At 41.5% G+C, this 25,044-nt stretch overlaps 2 protein-coding genes across 18 annotated transcripts in view; one reads left to right on the top strand and one right to left on the bottom strand.

Annotated features, from left to right (window-relative positions):
* The window catches only part of LOC110838850 (Lost PHDs of trr), a 180,262-nt gene extending 167,235 nt beyond the window's left edge, over positions 1–13,027 (top strand). For 14 of the 15 annotated variants that reach the window (XM_087348840.1, XM_087348838.1, XM_087348839.1 and 11 more), the window contains 5 exons: positions 88–379; positions 826–1,120; positions 3,239–3,368; positions 6,951–7,133; positions 9,054–13,027. In XM_087348840.1, coding sequence (XP_087204966.1) covers positions 88–379; positions 826–1,120; positions 3,239–3,368; positions 6,951–7,133; positions 9,054–9,146 — 993 coding nt within the window. In that variant the 3' untranslated portion in view covers positions 9,147–13,027. The remainder of the gene's footprint in view (positions 1–87; positions 380–825; positions 1,121–3,238; positions 3,369–6,950; positions 7,134–9,053) is intronic. The other variant, XM_087348844.1, reaches the window with a different exon arrangement.
* Positions 13,028–15,682: 2,655 nt separating this feature from the next.
* LOC110838857 (carbonic anhydrase 2-like) lies at positions 15,683–24,669 on the bottom strand. Of its 3 annotated transcripts, none has more exons than XM_087348538.1 (8): positions 24,397–24,669; positions 23,556–23,643; positions 22,285–22,359; positions 20,570–20,734; positions 20,149–20,296; positions 18,905–19,010; positions 17,631–17,864; positions 15,683–16,654 (listed from the first exon to the last, which is right to left on the bottom strand). In XM_087348538.1, the coding sequence occupies exons 1-8, from the start codon at positions 24,421–24,423 to the stop codon at positions 16,550–16,552; spliced, it is 948 nt and encodes a 315-aa protein (XP_087204664.1). In that variant the 5' UTR covers positions 24,424–24,669; the 3' UTR covers positions 15,683–16,549. The 3 variants fall into 3 exon arrangements, with proteins under 3 accessions (XP_087204664.1, XP_087204663.1, XP_087204665.1); XM_087348537.1 differs by having other exon boundaries at positions 23,556–23,648; positions 24,397–24,665; XM_087348539.1 differs by lacking the exon at positions 24,397–24,669 and adding an exon at positions 24,208–24,348 and having other exon boundaries at positions 23,556–23,648.
* Between the last annotated feature and the right edge of the window lie 375 nt (positions 24,670–25,044).

The raw sequence follows: 25,044 nt of genomic DNA, 5'->3' as shown, positions 1-25,044 counted from the left end.
AGGCCATACTTAATATTGTTACTGTTATACTGTATTTGGGTTTGTAAGTGGGTCAAGTGAATATATTTTGTCTCTCTCTGGCCATAGGTTCGCTTCTATTGGAGCATGAGGGTACCAAACAAACGATGTCGTTATGTCTGTTCCATCCACGATGTGGCCGGTCGTCCTGAGTTCCGAGTGCTGGTCCAGGAGCCGTGTCAGGATGACCTGGAACTGCGTGACTGCACACCTCGTGCTGTGTGGGCCAGAATTCTTGAACCCCTTGCATCCCTCAGGAAGGAGATGGGAGGTGTGCAGGTGTTCCCTCGTTTCATTTCTGGAGAGGATCTCTTTGGCTTGACAGAACCTGCTGTTGTCCGAGTGCTAGAAAGTCTGCCAGGTACGATTTAGTTTCTTCATACTTCAGATATCACATATGTCATGCAGAAGAGAATTGGAGGATGTCAGTGGATATATCCCAGTTAGGCGAAGGAAATGTAATCGTTTTGTCAGATCGGGCATAAGTAGACCATTGTGAACTGTTGAAATTATTCTGCTGTGGCTCTTGAAATCCTCGTAGATGTGATGTCCTTCCATCTGTTACTTATAATGTCTTGTTACCTTTTTAGCTCTAATGTAAGCAAAGAAGACATTTGCTTTGGACTGAGTAAAAGTTTGCTCGTAAAGTGAACAGTAAAGTTGTCCCTGGTTCTTAATTAAGCATCTTGCCATGAAGAAGTATCATAACTAATTTGCTACTCTTACTATACATTATATTTGGCCTTATTGTTTTCCATTTTAATTACTGCTGATTTTGCACTCTGTGATTAATTCTTTTGTTAACAGGAGTTGAAACCCTGACGGACTATCGATTCAAGTATGGAAGAAATCCGCTGTTGGAGTTGCCACTGGCTGTAAATCCAACTGGCTGTGCCCGGACAGAACCCAAACTGAGAAACCAGTTCCTATGGAAGCGACCTCACACTCAAAGGACAGGATCATCGTCTAGACCAATTTTCGTTCCAACAGCAAGCATGGCTGGTGAAGCAGCATGCCCCTACTCCAAGCAGTTTGTCCACTCAAAGAGTTCCCAGTACAAAAAGATGAAACAAGAGTGGCGTAATAATGTTTACCTTGCCAGGTACTTTATTTTTCCAGCTGCTTCAGTTTTAGGGAGACAGATACCTCCCACATGGGAGGAGGCCAAGGCTTCGCTTCGGGCTGTTGCACCATAGAGTCAGTCAGTATTAGGGACATGAACCTGATTGTAGTCAGTGTATCGGTCAATTTTTCTCCTTCTTCTTCTTCTTATATCATTGAACCCTTACTACCGTTTACTTGTTATTTCATGAAGATAATAGTGGAGAGGGAAAGTCCTGTTCCAGGGCCAGTGGCGTCACCAGACCTTGACATGCTTGATTTTTTTCTCTCTGAAGCTATGAGGTGCGATCGGAAAGTTTCAAGACTGCGCGTATAAAAACCCGTACACTTATCTCAGGTATTAAATTCATCCATCACCCTCGAAGTAGTTCCCCTGGGAGTGAACACAACGATCCCAGCGCCGCTGCCAAGCCTGGAAGCATCCCTGGAAATCTTTGTTTGTCAGCCTGTCAAGCACCATCTGCGATTCTGCCTGAATCTCTTCTATCGTCTCAAATCTCCTTCCCTTTAGCTGAATTTTCATCTTTGGGAGGAGGGAGAAGTCACACAGAGCTAAATCCGGCGATCCGGCAAGATCTTTGAGCTCCTGACAAACGAGAAGTCGATTCTGCTTCTGGTACTCAGACAGGAGCCTTGGCACAAACTTGGCTGCGATGCGTCGCATGTGGAGTTCTTCCTTTAGAATCAGCTGACAGGTCCCATAGCCTATCCCAACAATGTCGCACAAGTCGTTGATGGTACGACGTCGATCTTCGTGAATTGCCTGCGGAATCTTCGTAACATTTTCGGGCGTTGTGCTCGAAGATGGTCGTCCAGAACGCTCGTCATCATCGACAGAGATTCGGCCATTTTTAAAACGTGAATGCCACACAGAAGTTTGTGCACGACCCATTGCGGACTCCCCAAATGCTTGCTTTAGCATTTCATAGGTTTCCGTAGCCGTTTTGGCGAGTCTTTGGCAAAATTTGATGCACATGCCATTCCGAAATTGCAGGAGGGTCGGTGTAATGCACTACCAAAACGCCCGTAACTAAGAAACAAATGCTAATTCGATGATGCCGGCTGGCACACTGATTCACTATGAATGTAGGCCGCGCCCCCTAGCGGCAGAAGCTCGTACTACATCCGGTTCGCCCTCTATTGACACGGTCTTGAAACTTTCCGATCGCACCTCGTATCTCAAAAGCCTTATGTACAAAACAGTTGTTGAATAGAAGGAAGACCTACAGCCATGAATAATGAATTCATGCAGCCTGTGACAGGACACAAAATATGACAGGGGTCTTTGTGAAGAAGGATGAGTCGCTGATGAGGTGCCGTCAGTTTGTATTGAGATTAATGGCTAACAGTTTGAACAATTACCATAATGTCATGTCTGATGTATGGATTAAAACATTGAACTTCATGTGCTTTGTGATATATCCTATGCTGATCCTCAAATGCAGGATTCACTGTTGTTTGCTGCATGCAAGTTTGTCATTATAGTTTTAGAACACCCGATATAATTCATGAGTTACCTACTGAGCAATATAATATTTACATTACAGCATAGCTGGGCTAAATTCTATCTCTGCGGTACTTTGGCAAAATTAAAGTTACTGTGTGTTGGAATGTACAGAGACATTAATTATGTATCATATGAGTATAAAACATTTATACCGGCATGGATTACTTCTTTGTCCAAAATAGAATAGTTTTATACCTTTCAAATGAGCAGTTGTGCACTGCAATAGTTGCTACCATTTCCTCACAGTTTCTGTTAGCCTACAGAATTCTGTCAATACATACGGATCCACTGAATACTGCATTATGAAGTTAATAAATGTAGGACAACATGGTAGAATCACAGGAATGCATGTGCATATAAACATAGTCAGTTGTAGGTGAGCAGTGTCTTGTAAATATTATAGGAAGAGTACATAAAATTTTTACATTGCACTTCTAGTAGATATTAGTGTTTTAAAATAAATATCTTGAAGCTTGAGATATACTGGTTTTAACAGGTGATTGTTGTGATGATGGGAAAAGACCAAAGCACTATGTTCTGCACTACTTGACCCATAATATGCTAACAGTAGCTGTATGGTGATCATTTTAGATCCAAAATCCAAGGTCTGGGTCTGTATGCTGCTAGGGATTTGGAGCGCCACACCATGGTGATTGAATATATTGGTGAGGTGATCCGAACAGAACTGTCTGAGCTGCGAGAGAAGCAGTATGAGGCCCGAGTAAGTATTGATTTGTCTAAAATTGCTGGAATTATTTCCTACTTTTTAATCAGAAGTACAATGTTCAGATGTTATCAGTCAGTATAGTTACTGGCTATGGACTAGATGACTGGGGTTTGATCCCCGTAAGGGGGAGATGATCTTTTCACTAGCCTCTGCATCCAGACTGGCTTTGTGGCCCACCCAGTCTCCTATCCAATGGGTACTGGGGTCCTTTCCCAGGGGTAAAGCAAGGCCAGGGCGTGACGCTAACCACTTGCCCCCACTTAGTGCCGAGATTAAGAATAAGTAGGAGCTTCCCCAAGTGCCTACATGGTGTATCATGGGACATCTTTACTTTTACTTTTTACTTTCATGTAACTAGCATCACGCTTCCCTCATATACACATGCCTGTATGCACATGCGCGCGCACACATTTTTGCATACCCTGAGACTAAGAGTGAATTTTAATCAATCGGTTTCCTTTTTAATGGTAAGGTAGTTGGTCCATATCACTTAGAAAGTGTTGTTATTATTGTTTTGGCACATAAAATCAATGCAAGTGTTTCAGTAATATTAAATACTTAAACATTTGTTCTGTAGGAGAATACATTTATGAATAAAACTGAATGAAATAATGAGAGGTAAATTACTTTGTTTCAAAGGTCACGTCGTCCAATGAACATGAGTGACAGTCCTCCCATACATCACATAAACCAATAACTCTGTTTCTTTGTTTTGGGTGGGGGGGGGGAGATAGGATAGGCTGCAACCCAAATACATTATCCTCGGCAGCAGATGGTGTATGCTGTCTCTTTCTTTCTGCCTCTGTCATTTTAGCAGTGGCTGCCGAATATTCAACCACTGCATGCAAAATGCGCGTGGGACAACTGTATCATCACTTGAGCAAGAGAGGTGCACTGTGTTCTAAAATAATCCATGACCTAAGAAACATGAGAAGTAGTCAAGTAGTTTTGTCACATGAACTTATATTATTCTGATGGGTAACAGTGGAACTTGGCTCACAGTGTGACACTGCTGTAGTTAAAATTGCATATTCACAGGATTGGCAGACAGAATGTACAGTGCGAATGTTTGTCACAAAATTATTGTAACTAATGTCTTTTAACTTGCTTGATGCAGCTTATAAATGAGATTTTTTATTATTTTCTTCATGGAGTGGTTTGTATATGCGTATAAACACATGCATATATATGTGTATATAAACTGTTTCTGACTTTCACGAAAAAAATTCTGTCAGAGGAGCTAGTAAGGAAACTCAGCAGAATATACTTTATTGATAAAATTGTTACTGTAAAGTTCTCACTGCAGTGAAAATGTCAATGTTGGTCCCTGGCTTGTGATGCCACATGCACTTGTAGGCAGGTACCAGTGTTGCTCAGGAATGTACTACCCCTGTCTTCAGTGATGGTGGAGGCAGTGTTTTTCTTCAAAATGTTGGTACCTACCTACAAACCAATGTTGTATTACAACCCAATAGATAAACATTCAAATCACAACTTTATAAATTTCTTCATTGTCTTTGTCATAGTGAAGTCTCTAAATACCTGTCTGATAACAGAATTGGAAGTTTCAGCATCAGTAAAGCATAATCAGCCATGACACAGTCTTTAACCTGTGCAGTCTAGTTTATTAAGACTCATCTTAGCTTTATCCTCACATCTGTCTCTCCAGTCAACCAGATGACTAGTTTTCGGTAAGTTGCCCATTGAAAAACCTATTACATTTCTTATTTTCCCTATCTGAGGTCATTGCAGCGAACTTCATTTAATATTCAGCTAGCTCTATGAAGTGTCAAGTTCTTTATTATTTAACATACTGGATTCCACACTTAATATTTTACTCTTGGGTTCTGATACCTTCCTTAGAATATGTTGTTCTTCTCTCTCTCTTCTTCTTCCCCCCCCCTCCCCCCCGCCCTGCAGCTGATGTGGGTTTCAGTTCTAACGACTCACTGCATGGATCAGAATTCATCTTGTCAAATAGATAGTAGCCTTGTTGGTCAATATGTTCCCCACATCTTTTGAAATCTAAAGGTTCTTTGTTCTGTTCACAAGATTCAGCCAATAGGCCCTTTGATGACCAGTAAAATTTAGTCCACACCCTGTTTTACAAAGACCCAGTGCTATCTCTTATTTCACATTTTGCAGTTGATATGTTGTATACATCTCTCTAACACCTTGACTTAATCAACCTCATAATTCTGTATATTTGGTGAGGGGTGGTTAGGGTACGTACAAGACGGAGCCTAGGAGGTCGCTGGTAACCGGGATGGTCACCTAGCATGAAGAATGGAACAGTGTATTTTAAATATGAGTGAACATGACGAGGCCGGGCCGGAATGCGGTCGGTCGCTTGCCAGCTCGCTGGTTGCTGGAAGAATGAAATCTTTCATTCTTTCAGTCCCTTGAAGCGACCAGCTCGGAAGTCACGCATGCGCAAAGTACGATTTGTATTCCATGCGGGTAATGAATTTGTATGTCAGTTACGGGTGCCGTGTAAAATGAACGTGGAAAAGTTGATTTGCGTTTTATTACGCAGTTTACAAATAAGGAATTTGATTCGTACAGACATACATTCTGAAAGCATATCTGATAATCTTGGTGCTTGGAGTATTTTGGCCCGTACATACCTACGAAAAAAAATCTTATGTAATTAACATTGCAGAATGAATGTTAGTGCAAAATAAACGTAATTATACGTCGGCCTATGTCTTATGATAAACATATATATTACTGCACATTGGCACAAAAACTATTTTAGCCTATCTCAAAGTAAGCACAAGTTATTCTTCCTGCCCGATGGGATTTCCATGGCAGTTTTTCAATTTCGTCTCTATCTTTTCACTTGTCACACTCAAAAGATAATCAAAGGTTTCAATTTCCATTCTTAAATATTCGAAAAATCGACTTGGATAATTTCTTAACTTCTTATAAAGATGGTGCTATTCTCCAAAATTATTTCTGTCAACATTGACTGGATGCACTTGATACTCCCACAGAGATGATTCTTGTTGCAACAAGAACCATTTAGAAGCACAACTATCCAGTAATTCCTCATAGTCGCTGCCACTACTTGAATACATAGTTTCTACAGGCACGTCTAGTCGTCAACTACCAGTCTCGGAAATGAGTCAGCATGAATGATAAGCCTGGAACAAGTGTCATTGTGTACGCTCTCGGCTTCTGCTTTGCTACCTTCCCGGCTACCATCGACCTTCTAGGCTCCGTCTTGTACGTACCCTAAGTCTCTGTTCAAGCCCCCAGCTGGAATACCAGCCCTTGTCATTAGATGAAAAGTCAAAGAGGAGGAATAAAGCTCATTGTATCTGTTAACCAGCAGTTGTGCTTGCCATGATATATGTTCTGATAACTTTGCACTTTCTGTTGTAATCCTGGTGATATAAATGGAATGCATTTTGCTGGAGGGAAGGTACACAAGGACAGGTGCAGTAACATAACACCACCATGTGTTTTGTGAGGAAAGGAAACTGGACTGTCCACACACATGGTGGCTCCCTTTTTCTGGGTGCTGTATGCTGGAACTGTAGAGCAAGAACATGCTATTACTTCTTTTTGCAGAATCGTGGTATTTATATGTTCCGCCTGGATGAAGATCGTGTTGTGGATGCCACTTTGTCAGGAGGACTTGCTCGATACATTAACCACTCATGCAACCCAAACTGTGTGGCTGAGATTGTAGAAGTGGAGCGAGATCTTAGGATAATCATCTTTGCAAAGAGACGGATCTCCCGTGGAGAAGAGGTCAGTGTTTGATAGTTACAGTTAAATCCTGATTTTTATACTTCGAGCTATAGCTTTTGTTTGGTTTTTCCCTCAGTTTTCATTTCTCCTTTTTGAATCAGAGTTTTTTCAGAGGAACTTAAAATTTTGGTTTTATAAACTGTTGCTTTGTTTTTGCCTCTTAAACACCTTCAGTTTGGATCTGATTAAGCTCTAAAGTGTAACAAATAGCATTTATATCATTGATACATGTGTTGGAAAATTTATGTGTTGACAGTATTTGATGCAGTATCAAAATTAGTGGATCTATGTACTTTATCGTCATAATTGTTAGCACGCGCACATTTAGACAGTTCTTAAAACAAACTGATGTGTATGCGTTTGTGCTGCTACTTGGACACTCGTCAAGGTTAGGTTGGTCACCATCATGACAGGGGATGCAAAGGAGGTTCTGAAATTTTCCTTTCTATTGCTGTGACTTCTGCCATTTTTATGCGTCATCTATACCATTTCTCCAATCTCTTCTTTACTCTCCCCTTCGCATGCCAAACACCTACCACATCATCGCATAATCACCATATGATACTAATCTAATTGGCAGAGACTGTCCCTTTTTCTGTGGTACTGCCCCAATTTCAGTGGCACATCCAAATTTGTATCTGTGGGAACTCATAAATGAAGATGCTGCTATATGCAAGTCTACATGTGGAGCCTGGCTTCAGAGGGCTGCAAAATAACAAGAACCCCACTCATTCGGCAGTTTCATCAGATGCTTTTGGGTCAACCACTACACAAACACCCAGTCTCCAGGATCAGTTTGTGCCAGTTGTGATTGCTGTTCTTTGCTGGAACATCCTTGTGAAACTGATCCAGTACTTTCTGAGGCCATCTCCAACTGAGGGAATTACACTTAAAATTATTTATTGTCTGGACTTTTTCCATCATCCTTGTTGAAAAAAGAAGAAATCAGGATGATGGGAAAATTCCAGGCAATGAGTAACTTTAAGTGTAATTTACCATCCCTTTAGAGTTGACGGAATTATGTTCTGAAAAACAAAATTGTATTGTTTTGTATTTTATTGTAGTATGAAAGTTCAGTGTTCCTTTTCTATACTGTGTAAGAATGAGCAAAGGAGTAAAGTGTTGAAATTAAAACCTTGGAAACATAAAACCAAATACACCCATTAGCAAAAGTGGATAGAAATATAAAATAGCACAGATCATGAATATTGCAGTATCTGGTGTTCTGCTGCATTTTAAACTTACTTTATAGATGTGGGTAAAAAGTTGCTCATTCTGCATTAACCGTCCTTTTTTAAAAAAATATTGGAAATGAGAATGTGATTAATCATGCAAGTGAATTATATAGGTCTATTAAATCTTAATTTAAATTTGTTCTTGGTATGAGTACTGTCACATATTTCCTCTTGTCATCTGGAATCTCATTTTATTGCCACATCCTTCTCAAGGTTCTCTGTATCCACTGAATTCCTACTGGTCCTGTTGCTTTTATCGTGTCTGCTATCACTCCATCATCTCCTGTGACTTTATTATTATTTATGCTCGCGATGGAAATATCAGTATCAAACATAATCATATTTTCTGTATTTGTTTGTTCAGTATTACTTGCCTGTTCTTTTTGCAGTTGTATTTTTAAGTATTTACTATTGTCCCATTCTTATCAGTTATTGTGATGTTATTTTACATTGGTTTGGATTTATTTTTAATTATATCAGATAATATTTTTATTTTCATGTAAATGATTTATAAATTTATTCCATGATTGTTTTGGTGCTCATTTTATCTTTTCAAACTTTCATCTTCCTGACTGCTGCTACATTTTTCTGTACTGACTGTAGTAGCCTTACCCATCTTCAGAATTACACGTCGTACTGCATGACTTTTATAGAGGTCTGAAACAGACTGTACTCTTAATTTCAGCTGGCGTATGACTACAAGTTTGACATTGAAGACGATCAGCATAAGATTCCTTGTAACTGTGGTGCACCCAACTGCAGGAAGTGGATGAATTAACCTGAGATATTGAGATACACAGGTACACGAGTAAGAGTAAAGTACATTCCCTTAATAACTAAGTCATATAATTCCACCGAAATAAGAGACCATATGTAGGTTTCTAATTTTCTAGGTTATTTTTACATTAAAAAACACAGTGTGATTGATAATAAAATAAGTTTTAGTAAGTATCATTATTAAATCCTCAAGGCAAAAATTCATTACGTCGTATAATTTTTATATTCATAATCTTATGTGTGTTGTGTGCGTGTGTGATTTTCACTGTAGCTACTGAACTACGTAATGATGTAAGAAACATTCATATAAGATGTGAAACCCATTTTACTTTAATATGACACATATGGATTATTATAGAATGCAATAGAAATATAAAGTAAGCACTCTAACAGTTGTCAGCAGACTGAAGTTATAAGAAGAAGAAAAGAGGACTCAGGAAAAGTTGTGTTTCAGGATTGATTCTTTTTGAGTCCTGTAGTTACAAGGATGCATATAGTCATACTGATACTCATGAGTTATAATGTATATAGTTTTTCAGTCTGTAAATAAAGATTTGTTTATTTCTTCACTCATAATCTTCGTGATTTTATAGTGCTGTTAGTGTATTGTGCTGCTCGTGGTCGAATGAGCAATGATTTATGAGTAAGTAGCATAATATCTGTTCTCTTTTTGTGATGTGAATCCACTGGGGTGCCTGTCTTGTATGCATTATAGCAAAACTGCAGTATAGAGCTGTTTGGTTTGTACATAACACAAAGTACCCAAAGTGCTATTCTGTCTTAAAATTGTAAAGAAATAGTGAAAATGTTATAATATTCACTTGTACATTACATGTAGTAATATAACAATAAGAGCGTGTATAAATGCACATTGAATATTTCTGTAAGTGAAGGTGTAAATGTGATAGCATTGGAAGACGGCTTGACGCCAGTGAAGTTATTATTATGTTTGTGTGTGAGATGGCAGGACATTTGGAATTATGAAGAACAGTGTTTGGCCAATCAAATCTCTTTGATACTTAAAGTCTTCTAATATAAATTTTATGTTTTTATATATATCACGGTGCAATGTTGCAGAGATTGTCAGAGTAATCAGATTTCTCATGGGTGAAAAAGTTTTCTGTCTTCAGCATCTATAATTCTGCAGGCAAAGGATGAAATCAGTGAAGTTGTTTTTACCAGTCGTACCATTAATGACTTGGCTTTCTTCCCAAAATTCTTTGATTGTGTGAGACTTGTTGCAGTAGATGCAAACCTTCAAAGCTCCCCACAAAAAAATCACAGTAAATAAGTACCATCACATTAAAATAGTGTGAAAATGATTTGACGTTATTCAGTGTCAAAATTGTCTTTAAAGTGTATTCAGCGTGGCTGTTACCATCTACAGATGTGCACAATCTTGCATCCCCTCTGTGTCTGAAGCATCTGCAGAGATGTGGCATAGGCCAGGTCACCCTCCAACGTAGAAGTAGTGTCTCTCGGGAACTTTAAAATGTTCTACATAAGTGAAACCTTTAACTTTTGCAAAGGCAGAGGAACTTCAATAATTGAATCTTATGCAAATAAAGGTGAAGTCGTTGCAGATGACGGTATGTGTAAATGGCTGTTTCAACTCGGTGATTGTTGTAGATAACCATATATTTTTAAACTTCCTCCTCTACATGTTTATTACTGGATATTATTACACCGAAACATAATAAATTCAATGTACTTGAACAAACATATTTATTTTATATTAAGTTCTAACCTTTGTCGTCTGTGCAACACACTGACTGTGCATCGCACTAGCATACCGCAAAGCCATCAACCCCGGAGTTATTGCCTGGTTGGCAGGCCTGTAGTATGGTGGTTGAAATCCCCTGTTCTCATACAACAAGGGTTAATGATAAAGATGCTTTTCTAAACTGGAAGCTTTTTCTCTCAGATGTTTGTTGATGCGATGTTGCTATTTTTAACATTGACGTAGCATTACTTTTAAAGAATTACAGATGAACTGAAGATGAATATTATTTGTTCTTGCAGACCCGATGTTTGATATTGTAGTGCCGCGAGCCGCCTCCTCGATTCTTTAGAGCACTGTTCTTCTGCGAGAATATTACAAAACCCAGTGGTGTCATAGCACACCTTCAAAATATAAAATGTGGAACATCTACAGCATTGTGGATTGTGGCTTTCTGCCTTTAACACTCTGTAGTCTTGAATGTTATTAGCAATTTTTCAGAGGTACGTGTCACATCCATCTTTATGGTAGAACCTCTTTTTTTAAGATGAAGGTGATATTTTCAGGTTTGAGCTCCTATCGTAAAAATAAAGGTGCCGTGTTCCTCAAAAGTTATTCTAGCAATCTGCATGACTTAATGGCATCACGACCCAGAAAACCACAATCTACATTTTGATTAGTGTGCAAACCTCAGCTGCAGGATGAAAATTGTGTCACAAAGAGAAATTGAACTGTAGGACAGTTCAAAGATTTTTGGTCATTCAGATAGCAGTTTCTAGATCAAAGAGACTGAGAAACAGCACTTTAAAAATTACAGCAATCAGTGGTCCTGTTCTCATTTATGCACTTGAAAGCCCACCACCTGGTAAGTGCTGTCTCTCATCCTCTGCATACTGTTAAATTAAATAACGTTCACATAAAATAATGAAAATGTCACGGTTTACTGGGTGGAAGTAAGCTGCTGAGAATGGTTTGCTACTGCATTGCATTTATAGTTGGTGGTGGCGGTATGCGTTTCTGAGAGTTGTGAATAGCAGAAAATTTGCAGAATTATTGTATTTAAATATGCTGATGCACATTCTTTGTAAATACCTTCTGTTTTTAGTTGTAAAAGAAACGAGAGAAGAAAAGCTAATTTACCAAAGTGAAAATGTTTGTTAAATGCTTGTTTAAGTGTCATGGGCGTATTGAGATCAATGTTGTATTGAGTGAGGATAGTGCAATACGTGTGAGGCTCATGAAGATGATATTTCATTGTTTGTGATAACTGTGTTTTGCTTTTATGCAGTGATATAAGACAGTTCAATCAAGACTTTTTACACAAATCATTTATAAGCATTTGAGACGATACTTTTATATCTGAACTTAGCCTTTGGATGCATTTCTTGCTTATAAGTGTGAAGGAAAGAATTGTTGCTTCATAAGTTCCAGTTGCTTTTCTTGACACTTTCATAAATGCGCAAGCTGATCGGTCATCACTTTTTTTCCTTGGTTTGTGTTCATGTATAAGTGTTGATGGTTAATGTTACATCCAGTTCACTTTCATCAGCTCTCAGAGCATTTCATTATTAACCTTTATTCTTTTACATGAAGAGTATTCTATATCTTCTGTGCTTTTTAGGTGCACTCATATATAAAGTACTTCAGTTACTAAATGTAAATTGATTGTGTTGAATGTGTTGTATTTTTCTTGTGAAAATGTTATGATGTAGCGGTCAGTCCGTATTTTATTAGTTTCCCATTTGAAGGAAGTACTTCAAATGGAAACCACATTTTCACACTGTGAAAAATACTGATAAAAATGGCAACTTAAAAGTTTTCACTTGTTTTCATCCCCACCATTTGCTTTAAATAAGTCCACTTGGTAATCTGAATCAGAATTTGTCCCACGTTTGCAAACCCCAGTTCTACATGAGCAAATGTTAGTTTTCCCCTTAAAATATTTTATATTGTCTTCATGTTAAGTCCACGTGCATTCTAACTTCGTATTTCTTCATTAATTTCACAGAAGGACAATCAAGCAAACTGTATTATAAGTAGCACTACCTGAAAAAAAAATTATAGTGTAATGTTGAATGTAGTGTTTTGTATAAATGCAACCACCATTTATACAATGTATAAAATGAAGTTATATGCAAAAAGAAAAATTGTGGTTTGATAAATATCTGTTAATTTATTTCACCATGTGTTAGTCGTGCTTAATTAAATTTGGGGAATGCTTGCCACTGTGCGGTCGTTAATCATGTGTGTCACCCCATCTATCGTCTGAAAACAGAAAGATTAAAATATACAAAATATAATTTTATCTTTTGCTTTGTATAGACATGAAACGTCATCTGTCACGTTGAGAGAAGGGATTGGGGAGTGTTTAAGAACTTAGGTGAGTATTTGGACAGCATAAAAAGTTTTGGTCAGAAGATCTGAAAGTAAGAGACTGCTGAATGGGATGATAATACAATCCTTTATCATGTGGGCATTCAGTCTTTCATGTGTCAAAGTGTTTGCCCTCAGATTTAAGTCCAGCAGTCAGCCCCATAAAACGGGGCTGTAAGTGTGCTCTTTTGTGGCGAATGTTATAAAATGGTTATTAGCCTTATTAGGAAAAGGTGATTCAAAGCTCCTTACTACTGGACTTTTACTCTGTAGTTAACAGTTTTGCAGTTTGGTAGTGCAACACGCGTAAACCTGAACCGCGCATAAAGACGTGACACGGACAATAAAAATCAGACGTGGTAGGATGAAGACTGGAATCGTTGAGCTCAGGATGGGAATTAAAGCAGTTGTTTAAAAGTTGGGCAGACAAAAGATTCCCGTGAACGGTAACAAACCCCATTTATGGACTATCGCGCACTGAAATATTTGATTTTGCTTACATTGAGCATAAATGTGCAGCATTAAAACTGAATCTTCCTTTATCAAGTTTGTGTTCATTGTTAATTTGTGTGTTGTAGTGAAAGGAATGAGAAGAAGACAGAGTGCCAAGATTGGGAATGAAATTGTGTCTTGAACCCATTTAAGGTATATGCACTTTTTCATCAAGGAAATATTGTTAGAGATGCAGGCAGTGATGTCCTCTGTGTTCTCTTAGGCCATTTACACAACCAGGTACATTAAAATGGTGTTACATGGCATTTGTAACTGTCCCATAACTTCTCCCTCCACTGCTACTGGCAATCTTTGCAGTTGCAAATATCACAGCAACCCTGAGGGGTAATGAATCCTGGGGTGATTTTCCATCTGTGTATGTTGTAATGGCAGAAAATTCTTTGTACAACATAAAATTTGTGCGGGCGGTACAAAAATAAGTCTTTTTTTTTTACAGTGTTCCATATTGTAACGAATCGTGGAACAATTTACATCTGACGAATAACCAATCACGTTATTACGTTTGCTGGTGTCTGTTTGAGGGGATTATGGACGGGAAGGAGCACTTCTGCCACATTATTTTATTAATGAAGTCAGAGAAATTATCCCCCAGACACCACTGGAGTGTACCTAAAAGCAAGATCGTGTATCTTCTGGAACATTATTTTAAGCCCCTGCCATGGACACGAAAGTCCCGAGTCAACACCCACATTCTTCAGGGTACTTTGGTTCGTGTGGGCAGTCGAATGAAGTTCATAATATGAAGAATAATACCGGTAAGGCGGACCTCTTAAAATGATGATTAGTCATAGCCGTTAAACTAAAATGTGTTTTGAATGCAGACTCGTAAGCAGAGAATAGGATTTCAGTTCTCGTATTTACGTACACTCCATTGCGCATACAATTGTAATAAGTAAGGTAATCTACATCAACATGCCGACTGCAGTTTTGCATTCGAGATATTACACCTGTCTTTTGTCCCGTGACTGCATTTTAACCAGTTCTATAGTCGGCGCAGTAGTTTTTGGCCGGTGGAATTTTCAAGGGGGAGGCTAGGAGCGAGTCTTTTGCGATAGTATAATGCTGACTGCACCGAGGAGCTTGTGTGACTGAACGCCCAAACAAAAGAAATACGCTGACCGCGCCACCTCAGTACACAGACTAGGCCCGTCCGCCAGCTCCGATAGCTTCTCCGCCGGCCAAAAACTACTGCGCCGACTATAATGCACGCGTGTGCCCCTGTACACGGGCAAGGGCAAAGTTTCGACGACATGAAAGATTCACTTCCTGAAAATTTAGTAGAGGATGTACTAATTTCATTTGGTTCTCATAAATACTTGTCAATTGCATTTGTTTAATATACTGCGGATTACAATCATTACGACCTCGTATTGTACGATTCTAAAATCCTAACCTAAATTCTATTCGAACCTAACGTAACGGAAGACAAATTAAGGTGCTGTGCTAAAATCCGAACTGAATAACCAGCCTAAACAATTTAAAAACTAAGAATTTACCAATTTAATGAAAACTAAACGCAGAGAATATTAAAACCTCAAATCTTACAGAGAATATTAGTTTGGGTCTTAATTTACTTTTTTTATTTCCGTCCAGAAATATGAAATATTTTCATCTAAATACATTAAAAAAAGACACGCCTTGCATAAAAGAGCTCTTGAGCGTGTAGATAAACTGCAAGGGATAATTTCTGCCCAGCGTGGCATATGGATGGAATCCTAGCGTTCATGTTTTCCCCACCTTAAATACAAGGAAACAAATTTGCAAGAAGAAAACTCAGATTTTGGATGCAATGGAAGGAAGGGGCGCAGGTTTTTCCAGTATAATGTAGGTGGTCTAGTATCAAGTAAAAGGGAAGGTATTATAATACGTGAAATGGCTTGTAGGCAAAATGAAAGTTGATAACGGGTGGAGATCAGATTACCGGAGGCGACAGGATGATCGAAATGTAACGATTTTTATTGAAACTGAGTAAAATTCGATTTTATTAATAAACATACAATTTCGATGTGACTGTACAAGACCCCACGCAGGTCGCGTCGTGCTGTGACCTGCTCGCGCCAGTCCGTCGATTATCTTTCAACAATCGAAGTAGAAGGACGTATTTTTAAAAAGTGCAACGAGTGTTCATTGTCAGGCTCTGCCTGGCGTCTCGTTCTTGCTTAACCTGTCAGAACGAGTTTAGCGATGGATTTTCCGATTCTCGTGTGACAAACAAATCGACAGTGCCTTGTTTTTGTACAATTTCCGTGGCACAGGAAGCCTGCAGGACACAAACCGGGACGGTAGACCTTTGGGTTAGGTGACGATAGTTTGGGCGATATCTGTCGGACTCTGTTCTCTAGCCTACATTTCTGCTCACGACTCAAGAAAGTAATTATGACGCTGCAGTAGAAATTATGTGTAGAGACTTAGTTAACAGTAATGAAGTATCCACAGTCGCATTAACAATTTTTTTGTAGAGTTGAGTAACCCAATAACAACTACAAAGAAAAAGTGACCGTCCGCTCTCGCCCTTGACTGCTTGTGCGCGGAAGACGACTGCGTCGAGTACGTACAAATTTGTTACGCCCAGACGTACAGTAGAAGAAGAAGAAACTTGAGAAACATGTCGGGTCTGTAGAGCTGTAAATCAACGTAGAGACAAAGAATTCCGTCCGTCTCTTACTTGCTTGTCGTCATAAAAAAAACAATCTGGAAATTGAATCGGCATGTGCAGACGTATGCAGGAGGGAAACCTCGATCCGCGATGATGTTTTCTTCTTCCAACGCAACTTCTGAAGCGCCGGGCGGTTCTTCCTTCATCGGATTTGCACGACGATTCGACCGTTGAGGGGTTGTGTTGGTCGCCAGTTGCGCTTCATTGTCCGGCCATCCTGTGCCAGAAGACTTCTGAACTCGTCAACCTGCGTTCGTAAGAGAAAGATAAACATTGCACTTGTCGTCTGACAATTTTAACTTTCTTTTTATTGTAGTAGCTGCAACAGCTCCGGCAGTTATTGCCATGGTCAACGAGGCAATGCGGGCATACGAGTATGCCCCCCGCAAGTGAGTCGAATTAACAAGTCCCTCGGAACCCTTTCAGGCCAGGAAGGGACTCGAAGTTGGCAAGGCGCCGGGCCCGGCTGGTGTTCCGAACAGGCTCCTGAGACGTCTGCCAAGGCGCGCGGTAACCTTTCTCACGCTGTCGTCCGCAGGCAGAACTTCCCCTCGGCATGGAAACACGCTCGCGTGGTGTCCATAATGAAACCGGGGAAGGACCCCACGCTACCTTCTTCCTACAGACCAATCAGTCTTCTTGACACGGTCGGCAAGCTCTTTGAGTAGATCATATTAACTAGAGTGCTACACGAGGTGAAGGAGCGCGGGCTGCTGCGCGACGAGCAGTTTGGGTTTCGACCCACAATTAACCTTGGACACGGCGCTGCAGCTGTCCCGCCTTTCTGAAAAACAAAATGTCAGCACGAACTATGTCGAGGAAAGCCGACTCGGTTTTCCTGAATGTAGCCACGGACTCCGATCGAAGTATGTGAATCCAATTTATTTTTCTTTCGCCAGATTAATGTACTCAATTTCCGGTCTTATTTGATGTAACCGTATCGACACACTTTTTCAAGCAACCAAGAATTCCACAAAACAAACTTAATATTGGCTGTGGTCGTCTGTGTTCTGGTCGCCAGCCATACATCAACTCTGAATACGCTCCGACGCCCAGAAGACTACGCGACGTCACAAGACAGAAGACCGCGATCGACATCCTCACCGACCTCAGCTCCTCGAATCTTAGAACTTCTGTCCTCGGTCATGTTGTTGGGCGTTGTCCGCAGCGACTGCCCTGGCACTGACCCCTTCCTGTGGAAAATACATCCTGAACAGACATACCTGATGCCTGGAGACTGTCAGCGGTTCTTTCCGGATGACCCAGGTCACGGATTCTGAGCACGGCGGCGTAGTCAGTGAGCCGTTGTACGTCATGTACAGGTTCGAGAACTCCGGCACTAGCCTGGACAGCGGAAACGGCTCGGCGATCACTGCGACGTAGCCTGCCGACCTGACGGCCTGCAGCGCCTGCACCACCTGCTGCAGGGCCGTGTAGTTGTGCTCCACCTCCGAAACCTGCGCGACATCACACTGCTCAGCACCTACCGACATCTGACGCACAGTCTGACGCTAAACCTAGCGGAGGCTGAGACGATTTTGCAGCGCCGTGTGGCCTGGCAGAAGTTAGCGACAGTTCTGGGGTCCTTTCCGCCTTTTTCGTCATGGTGACGAGTAAGTGGTGTGCGTGGAATCAGTCTGAGATGCGGGAGCCAGTCAGTGCAGGCAGAGAACCTTGGCCGGAGAAGTGGGTACAGGGTCCGGATCGAGCGAGGGCCCAGGATGCGGGAGGCCTTAGAGATTGAGCTACGTTCGAACAAGGAGAGGACGGAAGGCGGCCTTTCCCTGAGTCGATCATGCAAGCCCCTCGTCCACACTCTTGAAGGACGTAGAAAACATGCGGCGCAGAATTGCCAGCCTCGACCTGGCCACAAGGCCACCAGACAAGGCAACTTGTCCTTTGTGAAATGGATTTTGCTTGGATGGATCCCTGGGATTTGAACGTAGAAGTGTACGGATCGATTCGGCTGTTGGCTTCTGCCACTTGGAGGAGGAATCACCTCAGCTGAAGGTCTCCACGACTGGGGAAGGCGGGCTGAGTCCCTTTTGAATTATACGCTGTCATTTGACTTACAGCTGACGAAAAGCATGGAAACCCTATCATTCTAACCCAGTAGTTAGACCACTCGTTGCGCCGACCTGTTCGCCTCTCCTGGGGACGGACTCGGCTGGGCTACTGATCCCGCCCTTGGTTGGCTTTCTGGTTGGTTGGCTGCGGAAGCTTAGAAAACTTCTGAGGCAGCAAAGACCTCCGAAACGTCGGCATATTTCTACCAGACTGCACGGCGCTAGACCCAGAAGACGGCCATTTTCGGACTCATCTCCGAGAGAACCTCGAGTCCTATTAATGGAGTAACTCCATTGGTCGAGGTTGATGACGTTAAGTCATGGGAAAATGACAGAGAATGAGTGGGAACTTCGACATCGCTTTACATGACTTGGCTTCCAAGGCAAATTTCGTAACTAGCTGTGACGTCAAAATATGTCTGCGTCAGTACCCGAAAGAAAACGCCGATGACCCGAATTCCAGCCGCGTAGTTCCCCGCCTCCTCCAGAGAACTAAGATCCCTTCGATAGTGGACCACGTGCATTTCCAGGGCAAATCTGAAAAATTGCAAATGGTGGTGTTATCAGTGAGGTTGATCGCTTGCATTGGTGGACAGTAACTGATATTGGTTGAATCAACGAGATGAAATTACAGATAATACGTTTCGTATGAGTGTCGAGCTATTTACATCGAACTAAGTAACTGCTCTGCGTAAGAAGTTGACAGAACGCTTCAGCCAGCCACCCCCCCCCCCCCCCCATCCTGTATAAAACCTGAAGGATCATTCATAGGAACCACATTCATCCAAACCACATCCGCCCTAAGATCCGTTTCTATTTTATCGTGCCGTGGTCTCCTTCGTCGAGGCTTCCTCCGACGTATTCTCTAAGCCCGTAACCACTTTCTTTGGTCAGCACTCTTCTTCTACCCACCAAATTCTCAAAGCCCTCAATCTGTGTTCTTCCCTTAACGTGAGAGACCAAGTTTTACACCCGTACAGGACAACAGGTACTATTAACTTTGAATATTTTTATTTTAGTGTTTTGGTTAGCAGACAGAAGAACGAAAATTTCGAACTGCGCGTCAGAAAACATTTCCGGTTTTAGTGCGCTCTTAATTTCCTCGTGATTGCAAGTTTGATTTCTTATGACTGTGAAGACGTGTTTAGAACATTTATTAGCTTCTCTTATACGTTCATTTTTAATGCGCGTATTTTTCTCACTACGTACCTCATGGACCTACCCTCCTCGTCTGTCGCTACAGAAACCATTTTCGTCGTTACTCGAACCCAGGACAATTCTTTAGAGTCTTTCGCTTTCTAAACCCTCTTCCTGATTTCAGGGCATAGTCAAGCAGAATTTGGGGCAAACTGGCTTATTCCTTCTCTAGCTCCAAGTGAAAATACTTAGCACACCCACATTTCCAGTTTTGTGCTTCACGAGACTGCAATGGAACGTTACTACTATTTTACGTCTGTCTTATTTGTTGGTGGCGATTACAACAGACCGCTACTTCAAGTACCACGAAGCAGACTCGTTGAGAATCTGAACTGGTCGTGAAATTTTCCGCTTGTGTGCGACCCTCGAGGACTGTTTACAGCCCGCGACTGATCCCTTTTGTGAGCCAAACAGAAAAATAACGACTGTCTGCAAGTTCTTCTCGCCGACTCGCATGGGCGCAAGGAATTGAACTCGCCTCTCGTTGTTGAGCGTGTGTTCGCTCCCCGACTGGTCGTCCTCGCCCCAGTGGAAGTGCACCTGTTGGAAGACGTATTCCTCCGAGGTCTGGGTAGACCAGTGGTACGGACAGTCCTCCTTCCTCGCCCACGTGGCCATCAGCAGAACTGAAATTCGGAGTTCACTGGCTTAAGCACACTCTTTGAAGGCGTACCTGGCGGGTTGCTGCAAAAAGAAGCCCGCATGATCTCGGCAGTAGAGATGGGCGCGTATATTCGGCGGTGTGGGGTGGGGTGGGGGCTGAGATCGTCACTCCACTGGCTAGCTGTTTAAGTAAGAACCGTATGTCCAAGTCGTGTAAAAAAAAGGAGCTTAATAAACCTGGACGTTTGAAGTAATTGACTGTCATTGTCCGTCGAGGACTCGAGGACTGGCCTCACCTGTGTGGCCGTTGTTGGTGACTGTCATGGCGGCAGGCTTCAGCGAGTAGTTCCACCAGATGATGCGTGGGTGGTGCCTCGTCACTGCTGTGGTTGTGTCCAGATTCACGGGGCTCTGGCTGTGGCCTCCACACGTGTGGAACGTCTGCACCCACGTGGCAGGACCTGCCACAGTCACTCCTTAAACTTCTGCACAGAAGGCGCATCCATCGTTTCTTACGTCGGCCTGGGAACCTCCATTACTGGAGCCCGAGGCAAGAAATGGTCCATTCACGCACACAGGCTGTGCCATTTAGAACCCCCCAGAAGAGTCGTGTGCTTTGGAAATCAAGAAAAGTCTCGCGATTTTGTTAAGGAATTGAGTTTTCTTTGTTACTCGACACTTCTCACATGATATATCGTTATTGGACTGGAGAGAAAGCAGTTTACTTCTAGCTGTCTAACCGCCCACCCCAGCAATAATCTGAATTTGGTAAACGATAGGCGTTTCGGTTCTTTGGCACTACATCTTCAGGAAGCTCGGCGGCACGAGGATCTACCTGTCAAGGAACATGCTGGAAAGAAGGGCCGACATGCAGGGTGTTACCCCAGGCAAGCTACGGAAAAACGAACCGATGTCTTGTAATGGTCTTCATTGAGCACAAGAAGCTCTTGGCGTGGACATTGGTTCGCCGTGCGAGTCGTCAGTTCATTAAATCGTGCGCGGTTGTTTCAGCTTTTTTTTAAATTTTAATATAGCAACTTTCAGCTCGTAGATGAGAATCGGAAACGCAGAGATACCGAGAAGTTTCCGAAGACACTGGACGCAGAAGCTCCTGCCGAATCGACACGAAAAAGTCAGTTTGAAAGACGCTTCGGCAAGCACGCAAGGTGCCGCGAGAAAATCTTCTAAGCTTTAAATTTCAAGTAAAGTTTCCCACTGGTTGATCACATCGTCCTTCAGATGATTCCAATCCGCCGCCAGGAACTTCCTTCAAACTCGCGTACCGGGCCACGGTCAACGTGAAAATGGCATATGGGAAGGATTACCCTTTTCAGTGGATGAAGAAGAACTTTCGTAAAGAAATTTCCTTTGCCCTAGCACGCAAGACGGCGCCAGCCTGCCGTTTTTTCAAGAAAACAGCGGCTTTGTGCCCCCCCCCCTTCCAGACTGCGTTTGTCTGATAAGAAATAAGCGGACAATTTTAATACACGCAGTACCAGTTTTTTGTCAGTCGAGTGCAAAAACGTATCTTAGGCCTCTTTCTCAGCTTATAAACCGGATCGACTGCTAGTTGCTCATCTCGTGACAGCCTGTTTGGAATTAGAGAGCCAGGAAGGGCTGTTTCAGCATAATCGGAAGTTTCCAGACACCGCGTACCAGAGTTCGCCATTGGACAGGATACCTACCCACATCCACCAAATTTATCCAAACTAACCTAACCTAACCTAACCTAACTTAACCTAACCTAACCTAACTTAACCTAACCTAACTTATCCTTCCCTGTCTCCATATTCACCAGATTCGAAGATGCGTCTTCCTTCAAAGCAGTGGCGAATCCTGGTCACGAAGTGAGGTCGCACCGTAGTCGTATTATTATCATTTTGCATCTGTTGTGACACGAGAAAAACATTTTTTGTCCTCCAATTTGGTGGTGTGGCCTCGTAATGCAGCGTCCGCCACTGCTTTAAATTCCCACGATTATCTAGTGGTTAGAGGTTGAAGGAGTACGTACCACTTTGTTTTCCATAGCCGAAGTGGTTGGATTTGCTGTGTTCGTTGAATTTGTAGTGCAGATCCATCCTGACGGCTGAAAGAAAGCGATGTGGTCATTATTGTAACGCTCAGACGAGTGTGAATTGTTAATCCTTTAAAGCGATTAATAACTCTGAATTCTGTTCTTTTACGTGTTTCGTTAGATCCTCAGTGTAAACAGCGATTATTTTTTTAAACAGTCGATGCTTGTAATAGTAAAGTGCGGTATTTCCTTTGTTACAGACTAAATTCATAAAATTTTATTTAGATGATGTTTGTGTTCAACGGGTTAAAAGAACCAAGGACTTGAACGTAGTTACAAATCATGTAAATTTTATGTTACCATTAAGTGAAGTGTATGTTCATGTCTGGTGACCGGAGCAGAGGATTCAACAATAATTAAACACCACGTTCGGGGTACGCGAATGAGTGAACTGCCTGAAAATGTGGCAGAATCCGGATGTTTGGGAACAACTCTGCTATTTTCAGTTTGAATGAAAGTCGCTCCCACAAAACACTATTGAATTATAGGGCGCGTGTTGTTGAAAATACGTGAAATAATCAGGCGTCATTATCGTATCAGAGTTCCACGATCCTTTAGAAATGTCCTTGGTTTCATAAATTAGCACGTCACTAAGTTTCTCGCTCGGTCGTTGACGTGAGGCATTTTAGAGATACAGATGATCACAACTTATAACTTTAAAACAGCTCAAACATTGCAAATGAATGTTTTATAAAATGCCGCAACGAGTCAAGACGGAAATGGTTTGAGCGATCACACCGTCGGTATGCTTTAGTTCCACAATCTTTATTTGAAACATTTTAAATATGGTGAACATATAACAAGCTAGAAGCGAAATTATTTTAAGAGCATTAGTGCAGCATTGTTGGTCACCATGATGAACTGAATTGAGGTTAGTCAGTAGAAGTACTTTGTTCGCTACTCGTTCGAGTTGGATAATTGATCAATCGTAGGGAGCGAGAGGTCATCTTCTGCCGCGAGATATCGCTTTGTACCTGAAAGAAACCATTATCGATAGGGTCGATATATTAAAATCGCAATGAAATATGTAAGCAGCCTACGTTGTTTAGTGTGAGTCACTTTGCAAATGCGTTGTTCACCAACGGAACTGAAATTGAGTCCTGTAATGGGCGCGTTTTGTTCGCTGTCAGCAAATTATTTGCCGCGTAAACGTTCACTTCCCACTTCGTCCCTGCTTTGCTTGCTTTCTGCTATATCAACTGACTTACCTGACAGACAGCTCTGCGCATGAATAGTGACGAGCAAAAGCAAGGCGAGAACTGGTTGAACGAACCTCGGCAAACAGCAGGTCATCGTCTGTACTGAAATAACAATTGTATTTGTAAGATTTAAGGTTTTCACAGCGGTGAGTATGAAGATTTCTGTCGCAGAATCTTTAAACACTGTTTCCTTCCTAAACCGAATCTGTTCAATTTCAAGGCCGTTTGTACCATTTTTGGTTGTAGTTAATCCGAAAATCCGTGTCGTATTTCGTATCACATTTCCTGTTTAACAATGAACGTGTCCCGTACACTAAGGGCATTGCTATTCTATCTCCATTACAAAATTCACAGAACTGCGCTGGTTTACTCTTAAACAAGCAGTCGAATGTTACAGAAGAACAGAAAACCTCTTGATGTAAGATTTCTACTGCTAAATTACAAGAGCATAGCAAGACAGTTTAGAGAAAACAGTTAAAATACTCTTAAAATAAATTGCAGGACTTCTGTGCACTGTAAATTTGATTAATCAAACTTCTAAGAAGCTGTTATTGTTTTCGGGATGTTTCAAGAAAGGAAATATTCACAAAAGACTTAACGGTATGAGACATTTAAGAAAAAGCGACGAAACATATTTCTTTATTCCAACTGATTAATTTACCTGCAAAAGTTGTCGATTATTCCCTCTTTCAGCTGAGAGGCTATTTCTTGCCGAAGAAACGTTAATTTCTTTCCAGTACATTTAAAAATATAAACGTGTGAAAACAAGTTCTTAAGAAGTCGAATATTGCTACGAAAGCGGTAAAGTTAGACACGTAAAAAACTTAAATATCTTCTTCAGTGCCCTCACCTTTATGAGGAAGTTGCTCAGAAGCATAAGTACATTCTTCTTCCATAATTACCCTCCTGATAATTCATGTCTCGTGACTGCTCTGTCTCCTTGAATTGTTCATTTGCCATCATTTCCAGTGCCACTGAGATTCATAAAACGTTCATGCAGCTACATATACTGTGCGTTGCTTCGTTCGTTCGTGTAATTGTATGTTTCTGCGCCAAGGCCAAACCTCGGACAATGAAAGAAACCACGAGACTATTTATCCTGACATTAAAAGCCAAGCTCTGATCCTCCTGGCGTGTTCAAAGGCAAGCGAATGCAATCGAAAGGTTTCTTATGTGGCTTTGCACCTGCGCCCAGGCACCTCTTCATGTAAAGGGGGCGTCACTGTCGCCCAGTTTCAACCAAATTATAAATTTTTCAACGAATTTTAGTAAACTCCCCGATACGAAATTTCTTGAAAATTCGTAAAGTAGTTGTCGATTTGTTACGTTCAATAAACAGGCAGACATAACCTAACTAAAGGGAAACATCTCTACAATTTTGTTGCGATCGCACCTAAAGATGAAGTGGTACTGATTGTTCAGTATTGTAAGTAAGGAAACTGAAAACATGGAAGGTCGAGTTGACTCTGCTAATTAACAGTGCCTATGCCTGGTCTGA

This window comes from Zootermopsis nevadensis, unplaced genomic scaffold (assembly GCF_977971745.1).
Source record: "Zootermopsis nevadensis isolate Lab colony 2312 unplaced genomic scaffold, Znev_1.0 Znev_ptg000013l, whole genome shotgun sequence".
Taxonomy (NCBI): Eukaryota; Metazoa; Arthropoda; class Insecta; order Blattodea; family Termopsidae; genus Zootermopsis; species Zootermopsis nevadensis.
The sequence above is the reverse complement of the archived record's forward strand: the minus strand, read 5'-3'. Positions and strand labels throughout refer to the sequence as shown.

Bases quoted from the DNA above. Each gene is read 5' to 3' on its own strand.
- LOC110838857 (XM_087348537.1), bottom strand. From the start codon at position 24,442: ATGGAAGAAGAATGTACTTATGCTTCTGAGCAACTTCCTCATAAAG. The intron at 23,649-24,396 runs GTGAGGGCACTG...TTGTTATTTCAG, and splicing joins TGAGCAACTTCCTCATAAAG to TACAGACGATGACCTGCTGT. The intron at 20,735-22,284 runs GTACGTACTCCT...TGACTGTGGCAG, and splicing joins CGGCTATGGAAAACAAAGTG to GTCCTGCCACGTGGGTGCAG.